Raw genomic sequence first — 15,652 nt, 5'->3', positions numbered from 1 at the left:
TGACAGGTGCCGGGATGGTGGTGGGGAATCTGGCCCAAGCTCAGGACTTTTCACCATCCCACCCATCTTGATAGACCCAGGTCTCTGCCCCAGGCTCCCACCCACCACGCAGTGAGACCACTCCTTCCAAGAGCACAGCTTTAATCCTCCAGTTTTAGTGTATTTACAAAAGTCCACAGCTCCAGCTGGAGGCCCCATTGTTCTGTGCTTATCCCTTGGCTTCTGTGCTTGGGACTGTTCAGCTTACTGTGCTTGCCCAGGCAGGGAAGAAAGGAGTGCCAAGTTCTATTAGTACAACATAAGTGATACAAAGATTGTTTATCTACTGCTAAAAAGGCTCAGGGGCCCCTAAAGCTCCTTGCTGGGTCCTCCAGGCCCAAATCAGGCAATGAACCATGGCACCCCTTATCCCTACAACTGCCAGCTTGGGCTCCTGGCACACTCAGCCTCTCTCACTACCACACACACACATCTGTCTATATCTACATCCCTTCTCCCCCCATCTCTCTCTCTAGTCTCTCTCACACGCGCACGCGCAAAGCTGACCCTCCGGCAGGGCTCAGACAGCTGAGAAAGCTATGCACACTGAGGGAGTAGCACCAAGTAAGTGGCTGCCAGCTCATGCCAGCCCCTCCGAGACCCTTCCTCTCCAGAAAAAAAAAAAAGAAAGAAAGAAAAAGAAAGAGGTCACGGGGGCATCTTGCAAGGTCCTTCAGGGACCCTGGAGCAGGAAACAGCTGTCGTCAAGGCAGGCCCCTCCCGGGGGGCGTGGCCTCATCTGAGAAAGTGGGGATCCGGTGAGAGGGAGGTGGGGCCACGCAGAACCTCCTCTATTTCCTCCAGGCAGCTGAGCAGTTCCATGTCGCGGAGCACTCGGCCCAGCAGGTCCAGCGTGGCCTCCCGTCTGGGCGTGCGCTGGCGCCAGGCCGCCAGCATGCTGTAGTGCGCCTCGCGCAGGCAGCGTCCATTCTGCAGCTCCAGCCTCTCGATCTCATGCTCACTCAGCCCCAGCCGCCGCACGAACTCCTTCCAGCGCGAAGGGGGCACGCTGTTCACCACGGCATACAGCATCGCTGGGTCTGCTGCAGGGAAGCCTGTGGTGAGCCTGGAACTGCGGCTCCCAGGCCCACCCTGGCCGGGTTCCCTCCTCAAGCAGCGCCCTCTTGGAGCCCCGCCCGCTTGCACCCCCAGCCAGGATTCCTGGCTGGGTGCTCACCATCTGGGCGCTGTGTGTAGGTGCTGCCCTCCCACTTCTGATCGGTGGGGATGGAACTGGCTAGAGCCGCTGTGAGGAGAGGGCCAGTTCCCGGGTAGGATGGGGCCATCTTTTCGGGCAATGATGAAGTTCTCAATTTGGTCCAGTCTGAACAGGTGGAGGGGGGACACAGTGGGGAGATGGGGGTGGGACTGAAGTTTGTAGTGGAGCTGAAGCCTGGGGCCGAGGCCCGGTATTCTGGCTCTCTTTCTCTCTGAAAGAGAGAAGGCAAAGTATTAGTGGGGGAGAGGAAAAACAGCCCAGCCTCCAGACTATTCTGGGTGGGGATGGAACTAAAGAGTTAGGGGATCCTGATTTGGTTCTTAAGAGATTACAATGGACAGTCAGGGAAGATTGGGGGCAGATCCCTGGTTTCATCTTACCTGTTTTACAGATGTCCATTCCCCACAAACTGAGAAAAAAAGAAAACAAAATGTCATTAATTTCACTTCCTCTCTCAACCCTGGAGCCCATACTGGGGTTGGTCCTGGGGACTTAGGGTGACAGGCTTCAGAGCCTACATGCTCCCAGGGACGAGAGAACCACTGGTGCAGTATGACCCCTTACCAGCCATCCAGGCCCGTCTCCCTCCAAGGGAGCCCTCCAAGGCGAACTAAGGGGATGCTCATTTCCCTCCTCCCACAGCCCACAGCACCCTTTTGCCCCCCAAAGGCCCCACTCACGAATGGAGTGGAGCTTGGGCTTCCAACGTGGGAAGCGGCATATCAAAGCCATGAAGAGGACGGACAAAAGGCAGACACCAAAGACGATCACCAGGGACAGCAGCACTGTGGCACCTGGAGGCAAAGTACACTGTGATCAGAGGAGAGGGCTGCGGGGGGAGCAGGGCTGGGGGGCTGGGTGCAGGGGTGAGCTTAGGGCAGGGCAGGTGAGCGTGGGCACCGGGTTAGTTCTCTCTTCACCTGGGTCCGGAAGAGGCCTCTGAACAGGCGCAGTTATGGAGCACAAGTTCATGCACTCCATGTTTTCCTCACAGCTGAAAGAAGGAGGAGCACAGGTGAATAGAGGCTGTACCGTAGGAGGAATACAGGCTTAAGGGGGAAAAAACATTGTTAAAAATTCTCTGTTTTACAATATTTTAGCTATCTCAATACATAGTGGGAATTAAAACGATCTTGGGAATTGATGCAAAGAAATGAAACAACTTAATCACAAAATCACTTAATTTAGATCTTGAAGAGGCTGTATAGAAAAATTAAAAGCAGGCAGGCTCAGGGTTTAATTTCCAGCCCAGTCATTGGCTAGTCGTGTGACTCTAAGCAAGTCATTTCACCTGTATGCTCCAGTTTCCTTATCAGGAAAGCAGGGATCCTACCTACCTGTCAGGATCGAGGACTGAGTGAGAGAATTCTGCCTGGTATATAGTAAGTGCTCAACAAATGGTAGCTGTCACGGAATTGTTATTTTATCATGGTTCTGCTGAAGAGAATTCTGGGACAAAGAGAGGTTAAAGAGCTTTTTTTTGAGATGGCACTGCTATTGACAATACCTGACTTTGAGAGAAGGGTCACATGTGCATGTCAAATTTTAAAATACATATTGCTTGCAGCAATATTACAAGCATATCTTCCCACATTGGAAGCTGTCGCTAGGCAGTGCAGAGTGAAGAGCCGTACATGGGAGGTCTCAAAGGGCCTTGAGAAGGTGAGTTCTCAGCTGCAGTCGGAAACCAGAAAGAGGCACTTCTGCCCACCTTACAAGCTCATGATGAGAACAACACAGGATGGGTAGAAAAGCTCTTTCAAGGAGAAGAGACAGAACTTAGTGGGAAAAGATAACAGTTTCTTATCAGACACTTCGTAGCTATTTTTGGTGGTTCTTTTTTTAAGATTTTATTTATTTTTAGAGAGAGGGGAAGAGAGGGAGAAAGAGAGGGAAAGAAACATCAGTGTGTGCTTGCCTCTCATATGCCCCCCACTGGGGACCTGGCTGGCAACCCAGGCATGTGCCTTCACTGGGAATTGAACCAGCGACCCCTTGGTTCGTAGGTTGGTGCTCAATCCACTGAGCCACACCAGCCAGGGCTAGTTTTGGTGGTTCTTACAACTTCGCCAAGTGGATGTCATTACCCTTCCTTTAAAGGTAAGAAAACTAAGGCTCAGAGATTTTAAGTCCCGTGACCAAAGTTGCACAGCCAGTAAGTGGCTAGGCTGAGACTTAAACCCAGGTCCGTTCAACTTCAGAGCTCTCAGAGTTCCTACTTTGCAAGCAAGTATGCAAGAACAGCTTCTGGGAAGCCAGGAGTAAGAAGGTCTAGTCAAAAGCCCTGGGAGGAAATATCACACTGCGTCAAACCTAAGATGCGATCAATAGTAAGAGGCACCGTTATTTGCATAACTCACACACAGTTGCCAATTAAACCGTGATACACCATCAGTTGTAAGACACAGTGTAATTGCAGAGATGTGACTCAATGGTAGACCCTGTTGCCTATGAATTTCAATGTCAAAAAAAAAAAGAATGTCTAAGTTAGAACTGCAAGTCCCTGGTGTGTGAGCCTCTGTCCCCAAAGTTGGGGGAAAGGAGGAGGACTATCTGGTGTCTTGACATAAAGTGTCTCTCACTCAAACAGCTAGTAAGCCAGAGCACCCTGGGGTGTCTCTCTTGTCCTGCTGGTGGCTCTCACCACAGCCATTCCATCCCACCCAATGTCCCCTGACCCAGTGCCCAGCAGCTGGCAGAGATACTCACTAAGCACAGGATATGCATTTGTTGTCTCTTGCAAAGAATCCTTTGTGGCAGGAGCATATGGTGTTCTGTTTTTCACTACCTGTGGGGAGAGGGGCAGTACAGCTAAAGGAGGACTGCCCTGCATCCTGAGGACCAGAGGGAGAGCCAGGAGGGGCTGGGGTTGATGGCCAGAGTAGAGATATTCCCACAGACCTCGGGAGTGGGAAGGATAGAAAGTGCTGCCTCTTGGGGCAGGGGTGCAGAAAATGAAGACCCTCCCCCTGAGGCAGGGCCCACCCCTGCAGTGAGGACAGGGGTGGGGTCAGCGAGGCGCGCTCACAGGAGACTTGCACGGTGCCGTTGAGGCAGGGGCTACAGTTCATGCACTGGAAAAGAGTGTCACTCCAATATCTCCGGTACTGTCCCTCTCTGCAGCCACACACGGTGTCCTGGTCCACTGTGCAAGGAGCAATCTCCACCTGGTCCATTTCTGGTAAGGGGAAGAGACGGGGTAGGAGCCTCTCTCCATAGCACACGCTCACACCCACGCACTCCATCACGAATCCCTTTCCACAGCCAGGCGCACAGATTTGCATGCCCTCACAGGTGGAGAGGCACACACACCCCTCTCGACACCCAATAGGCCCATCCTATATACAGCCCTTGCCCTCTCCTGAGACTCACCTTTTCGGCATTTGGAGCAGCTGAGGCATTGCCTGAGGTGGTTCTCTGAAGCAGTATAGGTGCCGTTGTCACACTCCCTGCAGTCTGTGTCCAGCCCTGGGCCTGGACAGTCATTGTACAGGTAGGTCCCTGTGATTGGGATGTCTGGATTAGGCTGCAGCAGACAGCTCAAAAAAGGAGCCCCATGCTAGTGGAGAACAGCCTGGGCCACCTCTCCAAGGTCTTTAGGAGAAGAAAGGAGGAAGAAAAGCCCAGCCCAAGAGAAGCGGCTAAGTTAGGAGACTAGGGGACAGAGACCCCAGATCCTAGAACATCTGGAAAAAGCAAAGAAAGCAGGGCCCCATAACTGAGGACGTTCGCTGTTACCACTCACTCCTACCTTTATGGCACTTTGTACAGCAAATGGTATTATTATGAGAGTGGGGGTATTTTCCCTGGGGACACTGGCTTTCTCTCTTCTCCCGGTCCCTGGAGTGAGGGACCAGTGCACTAACCCCTGAGGGGGTTAACAGAATCAGGAACACCTAGGGGAAAAACCAACAGAGGAGATCCCATCAGCATCTAAGCTTAGACAGTTGGCACCATGCAAGCTAATGTTTAATTGTTCTCTAGTCGTCCTATGTACTAATGTCCTGTGTCTCCCCAACTCAAGGCTGGGAGACCCCAGCCCAGCGCTATTTTATCCTTATTTCCCCATAGCACCTAATGGTGTTGGACTCGGGGCAGATGTTGAAGAACTGTTTGTTTTTTTCATCAGGGACTGGTAGGTTACTTCAATCCTGGCCCTTCCTTCCCAAGAAGCAGTCCCAAATACGGAGGTGGTGTTTCTCTGAGTGCTGCGTTCCCACCAAGTGAACATGCACCGAGGTGAACAGTTGGCATTATGCACTTTCCTGTATTAGGCTATTACCAGTAAGAAGGTGCTTTTTAAAATCAGACGGCAGTGGAGGTAAGTGATGCCCCTGTGGGCACCGTGCCTGGGCAGTGCGCAGAAGTAAAAGGAAGAGTTTCTTTATAAGTCTGTATTAAAACCTCACTTAGGATCCCACCCTCAGACTCCATGCTGCATCCCCTTCCACCACCAAATCTGCACAAATACTCCAGGTTGGCCAGGGCAAATGGAGAGGAGAGTGAAAGGGAAAGTTCACGGTCAAGGATAGGTAGGTGGGCGATGATGTTTCAGTGGGGGCAAGAGTGGGCAAAGGCATGTAGGTTACATGCAACTAGAGCTGGCCAGAGGCTGGTGATCCAGCTCAAGTGACCATCAAGTCAGCCAAGAGCTAAGGGTGTGCCAGGGAATCTAGAAGCTCTTTGCTCCCCAGTCGTTCTGAAAGGCATGCTTTACAGCCTCAGGCCAAGCCCACAGCAGCTGAACCACCTGCCTGTTTCTGGCTTAGGTGCCTGGACAGCAAAGCCAGGCACCATTGTTGAGCTCCAACCCAGACTTTGCTTTGTTCAGTCTCTTGCTAGCTTTCCCTGGGCCTTATGGGTTTTTTTTTTTTCTTCTTTGCTGTAAGAGTGGCTTTATATAAAGATAAGAGGATGTCCTCAAAGTATGTTAAACAATGCACAGCAACACAGTAACCAGATCACAGAAAACTCAGCCCAGGACAGGAGGGCCTAGCAGCCCTCAGCCTCAATGGCTCTGTATCTCAACAGGCAGTTAAGCAGCTCACACCCTGAGTCACCCACTGGGAGATGTTACAGCAACCCAGAAGCCCAGGCCTCACGCACAGAGGAAGCCACACTCAAAATCACAGCAGCCACCAAAGGGGCACACTCCCCTACTCAGAGGGCAGCAAGCAGCCTTCCCTGGCCCACTCCGGCACTGTGCCACCTCCCCTGAGAACAGGACCAGGGCTTCCAGGGCAACAGGAAGAGTGTGGAGTGGTTAATGGGAAGAACTTCCCGATCCTGAAAGAAGAGCTTTCCCCGAAGAAGAGCTCATAGAACCTAAGGTCATGGGCATTTGGCATTCCATCCAGGGAGGCTGGGAGCAAAGCCAAGGGGCAGACAGAGTCAGGAAGAACTGAGGGGCTCCAGTTCCTGGACAGCCTTGGGGGCTAGCTTTTTAGGGACCTCTGGCCTATGAAGAATAAACTTCCCAGGAAAGTAGGAGGGAGGGAAGCTTTCTCAGGCCACGTGTCCCCCCCTCTACAGCACTTTGGGGGTTAAGTCAGATCCGGGAAAGGGAAATCTTTTCCCAGAAGCTCCGCCCAGTGACTCAGGCCAGAGGGAGGGAGAGGATCTGGGGGAGGGGAGAGGGAACCAGCAGCTTCTCCAGCTCCTCAGGGGTCATGAGTCAGCATAAAGACTAAGAGACCAGCCAGCAGTTGGTCCCATCTGATTCCTTCCTCCTGTGGGCCACTCTCTCTCCAATCCCCCCCTTAGAGCCCCTGTTCCTCCCCTCCTTCACAAAAGAGCTAGGCAATGGACCCTTGTCCCACTGGGCCCCTACATTTCAGGAAATGGCTCCCTCTCCCATTCCATCCCAAAGGGAAGTCTCCCTCAACCCTTGGCTTCCTCCCATGGAGTCACTACTCATCCCTCCCTGAGGGCCACTTAATTCCTTCCCGCCCCTCAGCATCCTTCCTTTAGACTAGGCCCCATCCTGGCTCCTCCCCCCAGTCCAACCAGTCCCCTACACAGAACTGGCATCCTGGCTTCTCCCCCAGCCCCCTGACACTCCCCAGTTCCAGAAGGAAGCCAACCAAGGCTGCCCTTCTCCCACCCGGGTTCACTGCATTCCCACAGCCTGGCTGGTTCTGGCCAGTGAGATTGAGTTTGGGGACCTCTCTGGGATCCCAGACAATCCTTAGGAAATAAGGCCAGTCTTTCCCCTCAGCCCCTCCCCCTAAACCCCGGGGGCAGCACAGGAAAAGCTCCAGAGCCCTGAACACACACTTCTAGGAGTGAGGGAGCAAACAAGAAGGGATGCCAGATAATCAGCACTATTGCCCAGGTTGGTGCTCCCTGCCCCCACAGCAGCACCATTTGTAATTGCTGGTTGGCTCCCTTGAGCACCGTCCTTAGCAGCTCATCTTTGCAGCAAAACAGCAGAAACAGGTGAGCTTGGAGCAGCCAGACCCTAGCCTAAATGCCTGTAACCTGGAGCAGGAAAAGAGCAGGAAACTGGGGGTGCCTGTGGAGAGACAGTTGAGTGGGTGGCCCGGCACCCCTCCAACTCCCCCACAACTTCCGCCTGAGGAGGCTTTAAAGTGTGACTTCCTGCGCCAGGGCTGCAGTGTGGGGTGGAAAGCGACCCTGTGGTCTACTCTGACCCAGCCACCTCATACAGCAGCTGTTCCCTTAACCCCGTAAGAAGTTGTCCACTAAATTAAAATGTCCATTTAATGTCAAAAATCTCTGGAGAGGTCATGATAGCTTCTCCAAAGGTCCAGTTGCAATCCCACCTCCCTGCCCTGAAGCCCTCCATTGATGAGCTTCCCCTACCCAAGCTCCTTAGATGCTCAGCCCCCTGGGAACTTTAATAACATGAATTAACTATATGTATTCTTGGCTCCTATCATAATTATCTTGGGTGAGTAGATAGGATCTCCCCAATAGACCGTAAACTCTCTAAGAGATCAGAAAGAGTATCTTGGTCAGAGATAGTGTCCTATCTTCCTCGGTATCTTCTCAGCACCCAGAACTGGGGGAGCAAAATAAACTTGGTTGATCCAATGGCTGATCTGGCTTCCACTCCAGGTGAAGCCAGTGATTTCCAAAGAGGGAAGTAGGGAGTCAGTGTTCCCCCCACCCCCTTAGGAATATACAGGGTCCGGCAGAAGTAAGGCCTGCTTGAGTGTGGTTGGTAGGGTAATAATATGGGTGTAATAATTTATAGTTTTAATTTGAACATTTCACCCAAAACGGCATATGGTGTGCTTGAGTGCGATATCATTATGATACCCAATTACATGCTTATGATTTTGTAATCCAAAGGGGCGTTATTTGTGCCGGACCCTGTGTTTATCTCCAGGGGAGATTCTCAAAGTGCACCACTCCGTCCCACACACATGCACACCCTCACTGGAGATTGTGATAAGTGTTCCTTTCCTCTCCCTTTGAGAGTCACAGATGAGTAAAAGCAGCACCTACAAATGATGCAAAGGCCGATAAGAGTTTGAGAACCTCTGCTCTGCCCTGTTAGGACATGTACCTCACCTGCCTATGCCCCAGACCCTTAACAAGCCCTAAGTTAAACTCATCGATCTCCTGGCCTACAGAAACGTCGCACCACCAGCATCTCGGCACCAATGCCAAGACGTCTGCCACTTTTCTCTGCTCAGGGCCCTCCCCATCCCTGCGGTCATCCTCTTGCCAGTCTCTCCTCTGTGACCGATCTCCCAGTCCTTTCCATGTCCATGGTTGCCTCACACCTGGATTATTAAAATATCTTCCAGCCAACTTCCGGGACCCTTTCCTGCTCCAACCTGTCCTGCAGGCTTTCTCATCCGCATTCATGCTTCAACTTGCACCCTCGTATGTGAAAATCTTACTCTCCAGGACATCGTTTCCACAGGTCACTGTTATCCTGAATGAGTCCTCACAGAGGTACCTCACTGCTGTTCTGAACACATTCCTGGACACAGTGGGCCCTTAGAGAACCGTTTCAGAATGAATGAATGAATGAATGAATTCCTCTACCTGGAACCACAGTTCAAGATTCTCTCTTCATCCCCTCCCATACTCCTTCCACCTTTCTCATTCTCATTTCTTGTTCCTCAGCATGGTCTTTCCACTCCAGCCAAGGTGTTCATTCAGCTTCCTGCCACCACCACCTACAACACAAAAGCCCCCTCTCTCCCTTCCTCTAATTTTCCTCAACCAGTCTCCCTTTTTTCTAGCCACACTGCCGGTCAGTGACTTCAAATATCAGCTCCAAATCCACTTTTTAGTGAGGCTTTCCCTCCCTCATCCCATCAGACCAATCTTTAGTTCCTTTATTCATTCAAGAAATAGTTAAGGAGCAACCAATCTATGCGCCAGGTCTCGCCAGACTGCCAGGGAGGCAGAGGTGGAAGGTACTGCTCATGCTCTCACGAGTTCTCCATGGGTCGCAGTCCACCAGAGGCTCTGCAGTTCGTGCGGGGTGTGCTCTGGGAGCACGGACACTAGAATTGACATCTCCTAAGCAAGAAAAGGCAGCTGAATGAACCTCCTTCCCCTCCCAGCTCTGGCTCCCTTCGGTGTTCAGGGCACCATATCACAATACTTTTGTGAAGATTTTCCTCCAGACTGTTCTGAAATCATTTTTGCTGAAAGCTGTCTTAGCTTCTAGATTGGAAGCTCTTTGAGAGTAGCAAAGTCTTGTTTGCTTTGTCACACTGTCTCCTGTATTCCTCCCCACTATCCTCTACACACATACATAGTGTGCTCTGAATTGCCCATTGAATGGTGAGCAATTGGTAAGTTCATGGGCAGCCTTATCTAGACCTTGCATACCTCCTGCTTTCCTTCTAGCACCAGGCTGAGCTGTGTCTCTTTACAGTCGTACCCTCACCTGGGCTGGGTCAGCCCCAGCCTTCAAGGCAATTATCTGTTTGGGCTCCTGTACCCTGTTTTCCAAACACAGTAGCCACCAGGTAATTACTACTAATACTACTAATACTACTAATACTAACAATATGCAAGCTAACATTTATTGAGGGCTTTCTATTTGCTATACCCTGTTCCTCTACCAGAATGTAGACTCCACGAGGACAGTGATTTTGTATGCTACTGTAATCCCAGCACCTAAAACAGTGTCTAGCATAATGCAAGTACTTAACAAATTGAATACTTACTACATATCAATCTATTTAATCTTCAAAACAACATTATGAGGTAACGACTGTTATGTTCATATTAGAGATAAAGAAACTATGGCATGGAAAGGTTATATAACCTGCTCAAGTTCAGGCATCCAGGATGTGAGGGAGCCAGAACCGAATCCAGGTATCTACTCTCAAAGAGAGAAGATAGCAGGGCAGGTGGATTGGGGGGTGAGGGAGGGGAGCCAGGGGGCAGGGGGAGGCCTGGGAGGACAGCCTTGAAAGAAGGGAAGAGATGAGGCTGGGGAGATAGGAGGTGGGACAACCAGAAGATTATTGAGACCAGGATAGAGAGAGGTAGCACAGGGAACTAAGGTCTAGAAATGTGGAGAAGAGAGGGAGAGGGAGGGGACGAGAGAGAAAGGGTTTCAAAACCCTTTGAGAAGTCTGAGCAGACTTTCTGGGAGACTGACAGGAAAGCAAGGAATGATTGGGAGAGAAAGTATAACACCCCGAGGACGGAGAGATGCGGAGCCACGGGTGGGCCATGGACTCAGAAGAAATTGGCAAGCGGGGAGAGCGAGGTGGGGGGCTGGCGCTCAAGACCTCAGACAGGATGACTCTAGGACATGGAGGATGATCATGGATGCCTTGACATAAGGCTGAAGCAAAAGAAAGGGACATTTTCCAGTGACGAAAGCAATTTTCTTCCAACTTCCTCAAACTCACTATAGAAGAAGAAACCAAGGAATTGTTTTCTAGGGCCGTGAGGAGGGGCTGGAGGGTAGGCCGAGGGACAGTGTCCAGGTGGAGGAGGTGCTAACTACCCAGAGAGGGTCAGCCCAACAGAGGCGACCTGCCTAGAAACTGAGGCAGAAGTTGAAGAATGCCCCCATTAATACTAGACGTATCGTACAAATATAAATATGGCATCTCAAAAAGAAAGAAAGCAAGCCCCAAGGGGGAGGCCTGGGCCTGGGGAGAGCACTGCAGATGCCCTCTCCTGGGCTGCCCTGCCCCTATCCCGTTCCCCACTCCATTCCCAAATAGCTCCCACCAATGGCCTCCCAAACTTACTCCGCCAACCTATCTCTCCTCCCAGACTCCATTTCTCCACTTCGTTACCGTCCAGCTCCCGCCCCTAGCAGGGTTTGCTCAGCCAGGGCCCACTGGCAGCCCCACCTCTCCATAGCCCAACACACTCTGAGGCCAGCCAGCTGACCAGAGGGACAATGTTCTGAATCATCTGGAATCTGAGAGGACTGACTTCCTTCTCCCACTCCTTTCCTTTCCCTACCAAATTAGCGCCCCCTCCACCCCCACCGCCCTGCCGCAGCTGCTATCAGCTGCCCTCACGTTTCAGACAGCCCCTAGCCCCAACAAACTTCCCTGGCTGTTGGGGCCAGAGCTGCTTTTACCCCCCGACCTTTCAAACTTCTCCCTTGCCCCTGGGTCAGGGCAAGAGGATGAATAGGGAAACCTGGGCTTCTGGCACAGTTTGAGGTCAGACCACAGCCCTCTCCCAGCAAGGGCCCAGTCCAGCCTGCCAGCATCACCCTTCACCCACTTTCCAGTCCACCCGTCGTCCCTGGTCTCACCAGTGGCAGCAGCAGGCCAGGCACGGTGGGGTGGCCCATGTCCGGCCAGCTGAGGCCTCTCACTCCCCCATCAGGGCTCAGGCAGAGGCGGCAAGTGGAATGGCAGCGACAGAGTCCGGGATGAGTAGGTCGGGAGGTCCCAAGGGGAGCGCAGGCCTTGGGCAGGTACTTAGGGGTTGAGACTCAGATAAAGACCACACCCTGGTCCCATGGGGTCTTAAACCCTGAAGGCCAAAACCAGGGCCTGAGCCCCACGGAGAAAATTAAAGAGGAGGTGGGAGGGGAAGGGAGAAAGGCAGTTGGGTGTTGCAACGGCAAGACAGGAAGAGCTTGGGGGAGGAGGCAGGAGGAGGCGGGAAGAGGCGGGAGGAGAGGGCAAAATTTCTTTAACTCTTTGTAGTGCAGTCAGCGGTGCTGGAGTCCTGGATCCAACGACAGGACCACTTCCAACCAAACACCGATGTGCAGTGAGGCCAATCCCTCCTCACCCCCATCAACGGGCTTTTCCCACCTAAACAGCAACAGAAGGACCCAGGGGCCCTGGCTAGGCATCTCAGTTGATTAGAGCGTCACCCAACACCATGTGCCAATGTTGCGGTTGGATTAGGGCACATACAAGTGTTGAGATATCAACCAACGAATACATAAATCAGTGGAACAACAAATCGGTGTCTCCCTCTCACTTCCTTTCTATCTCTAAAATCAATAACTGAAAAAAGAAAAACCCAGGACTTCGGCACAAAATTCGCTAGGTTCCAGTTCAGAAGCCTCTACTTTTTAGCTGGGTCTTCCCAGGCAAACAACCTAAACTCTCAGAGCCTGCTTTCCTGCTTGCAAAATGGTCGGAACTTATCTCATGTGGTTTCTGTTATCGAAACAGGACAGATAAGTGGTGCCAGACAAGTACTCAGTGTTCCTTAGTAACTCTTCCCCTTCCCCCCAGAGTCCTCCACTGATACCCTAATGCCCCACTTTCTCAGGAACTTACCCCTCCAACCCAAGCCTCAGAATAAATCCAAACCCTAGTTTTCTGCCCAGGCTTGGGGCCCTCACACCCTCCCCCAATCTGGTTCTTATCCAGTCTGTGCTTGGCTGGGTCCCACAGCTGCTAATCCTGGAGGCCCTGCCACCAACAATGGTGGGACCTCAGCCAGAATCTCCACGGCTCCTCATTATTAAACCAGAGGAACAATCCCACCAACCTGGGAAAAGGAGGTCATGCGGGTTAATGAGATCCTATCTGTGGAAATGCTTTGGGAATTACAGACATCGCATTGGATATTACTAGTGCGTCCCCAGCACCCTTTCCCCCAATATTATTCTGTATTTCAACCCAAACTGACCTTAGAAATAATCTACTGCACCCCTCTTGTTTTACAGCTGAGAAAACTGAGGGCTGGAGACACGCAGAGCATGTTCCCTGCAGACCCGGCAGAAGCCTGATTCCCGACTTCAATCCAGGGGCCTGTTTTGCTACAAAAGGCATGCTGCCACCTTTCTACCTGTCCCTTTGATTCAGACCCCACTCCCTGACTCTGGGTATTCTATGCCACCCCCAACTGAATGACACAGCAAGGGTCAAGTGTTCATTCAAATGTCCTCTGGGCATGACGACCTTCCCTATACCCAGCCCTGGCCTGAGGTCCTCCAGATGCTGACTGCCCCCCCACCCCCACCCCAGAGTCCACCTGCCTGACTCTTGCTCACCTCCCCTCTCCAATCCTAAGGGCAAAGCAACTATAGATGAGAATGGAGCTTGGCTGTTCCCACCTTGGGCTGACCACTCCACCCCATCCTCCAGGTTCTGAAGAACTGGACATTGAAGCTGGACTCACAGAGGAGCTCACCTCTACCAGCACACAAGGAGCCTCCGAGTATGGCCCAGTGGACCCAAAGCAGGGCTCTTGAAGAATCAGGGTCACCGGAATAAAGTGCAAGAGTCAGGGTGCGCAGTTCCCAGTGTGAAGCTGCAAGGAGGGCTACTGGCTCCTCTTCTACAAACTGGGAAACATGCCCGCACCCTCGCATCATACGCCCTGAAGATTAAATGCATGGAAAGTGTTTAGCAAGGGTCTGTCATGTATTAAGCATTCAGTATATGGTAGCAATAGTAATAGTTTGTATTAATAATTAATAACAATATCAATGTCCTATTTTTAATGTTACAAGAAATTTTTAATAGTCTGTACCAACTGTTTAAGCAATTACACATAGCCTCGTCCACAAAGAGAATCTTATTGTTCAGGTTAAATGCTTAATTAATCAATAAGTTTAAAGTTTTGCAAAATGTGGTATTGTTTGATGAAACTGTTTTTCTAAAAGATGGTGAGAGGTAGGCAGATCTAGGAATGTGAAAAGCTAACTAGTTTTATGGAGAAATTTCTTCCAGGGGGAGAAGAAAGAATGGTGAGGGAGAGACTGGGACAGATCGGGAAATAGAAGAGGGGTGAACTAGGGGGTAAAAGAATTGGCCGTCAGGGTCTGAGGAGCAAACGGTAGAGAGAAAGGAGCTTCAGCTAGCAGAGTACCCCTCTCCTCCAATATACAGCCCCCCTCTCTCTCACACACACACACACCCCCCACAGCAGTACAGAGTGATGAGCAAAAGGCATTGGACTGCAAGTGAGGGTAATGTGGGTTGCAATCCCAGCCCTGCCATCCTGACTCCATGAGTCACAGAAGGAGACCCAGGTTCCAGCTTGGTTCTGCAAGAATTATGAACTTGGATAAGTCGCTTCACCTGCTAATGTCAATAAGTAAAAGAAGGCAACTTAACTGTTTCTTCTCTGACACTCTGATTCTAACTCCTAACCTGAAGGTCCAGAGGTAGCACATAGAGAGATCGGGGATGGAGAGAACGAAACCCCACAGGGCGGAAATGCAGCAGGCCAAGAGAACTCCAGGAGGAGAACAAGGTGGGAGCTGATCGCTATCCTCTGTGACAGATCCAGCACTGTCCAGCCGGTCCTGCCCACCCCAGCCAGAGGACAGGGAGCTAGGGGCAGGTAGGGCAAGGCTGAGGCTATGGCAGACAGCACACAGGGCAGACTGAACCTGAGGGCTCTGATGGGAGAGACTGATGTAACACCACCATTTTCCCCTCATCAGCTAGAGTCTAGGAAAGGGAAGTCAAAAAATACCACATCAGTTCCCAGTCACTCCCTTGTCTCTCTCTCTCCTCTGTCCGCCATCTCTTCCTATTTCCCCCATTCCCTTGGCTCCTCAGGACAGGGAGACTGTAATTGAAGGGAGTTATATCACGGCAGCAAGGGAAATGTCCCCAAAGATGACAAGAAAGGGTAACTTCTAGGTTCCAGGTCTGGAGTGGCAGAGGAACCAGGGGTCCAGAAACCAGGGTTCCACTCAGACACCCCTCAATTTCTCTTCTATTAAAAGCTGGCAGAAGCCCTGACTGGTGTGGCTCAGTGGATTGAGTGACAGCCTGCAAACCAAAAGGTCGCAGGCTCGATTCCTCGTCAGGCCACATACCTGGGTTGTGGGCCAGGTCCGCAGTTAGGGGCGTAAGAGGCAACTGATGAATGTACCTCTCACACATCAATGTTTCTCTCCCTCTCTTTCTCCCTCCCTTCCCCTCTCTCTAAAAATAAATATTTTTTTAAAAAGGAATAAAAGCTGGGAGGATTCCCACTGCTGCTCTCTCCATGGTG

At 51.5% G+C, this 15,652-nt stretch overlaps 1 protein-coding gene across 1 annotated transcript; it reads right to left on the bottom strand.

Annotated features, from left to right (window-relative positions):
* Positions 1-124: 124 nt before the first annotated feature.
* Positions 125-12,325, bottom strand: TNFRSF1A (TNF receptor superfamily member 1A). The gene is made up of 10 exons (XM_024579567.3): positions 11,985-12,325; positions 5,010-5,154; positions 4,631-4,759; positions 4,287-4,436; positions 3,968-4,046; positions 2,179-2,252; positions 1,939-2,052; positions 1,639-1,667; positions 1,217-1,469; positions 125-1,082 (listed from the first exon to the last, which is right to left on the bottom strand). Exons 1-10 carry the CDS (start codon positions 12,021-12,023, stop codon positions 775-777), a joined length of 1,320 nt encoding a protein of 439 aa, XP_024435335.1. The 5' UTR covers positions 12,024-12,325; the 3' UTR covers positions 125-774.
* Between the last annotated feature and the right edge of the window lie 3,327 nt (positions 12,326-15,652).

The sequence above is a fragment of the Desmodus rotundus genome, chromosome 3, assembly GCF_022682495.2.
Source record: "Desmodus rotundus isolate HL8 chromosome 3, HLdesRot8A.1, whole genome shotgun sequence".
In the NCBI taxonomy this organism is placed as follows: domain Eukaryota; kingdom Metazoa; phylum Chordata; class Mammalia; order Chiroptera; family Phyllostomidae; genus Desmodus; species Desmodus rotundus.
This window is presented reverse-complemented; position numbering and strand designations above follow the sequence as displayed.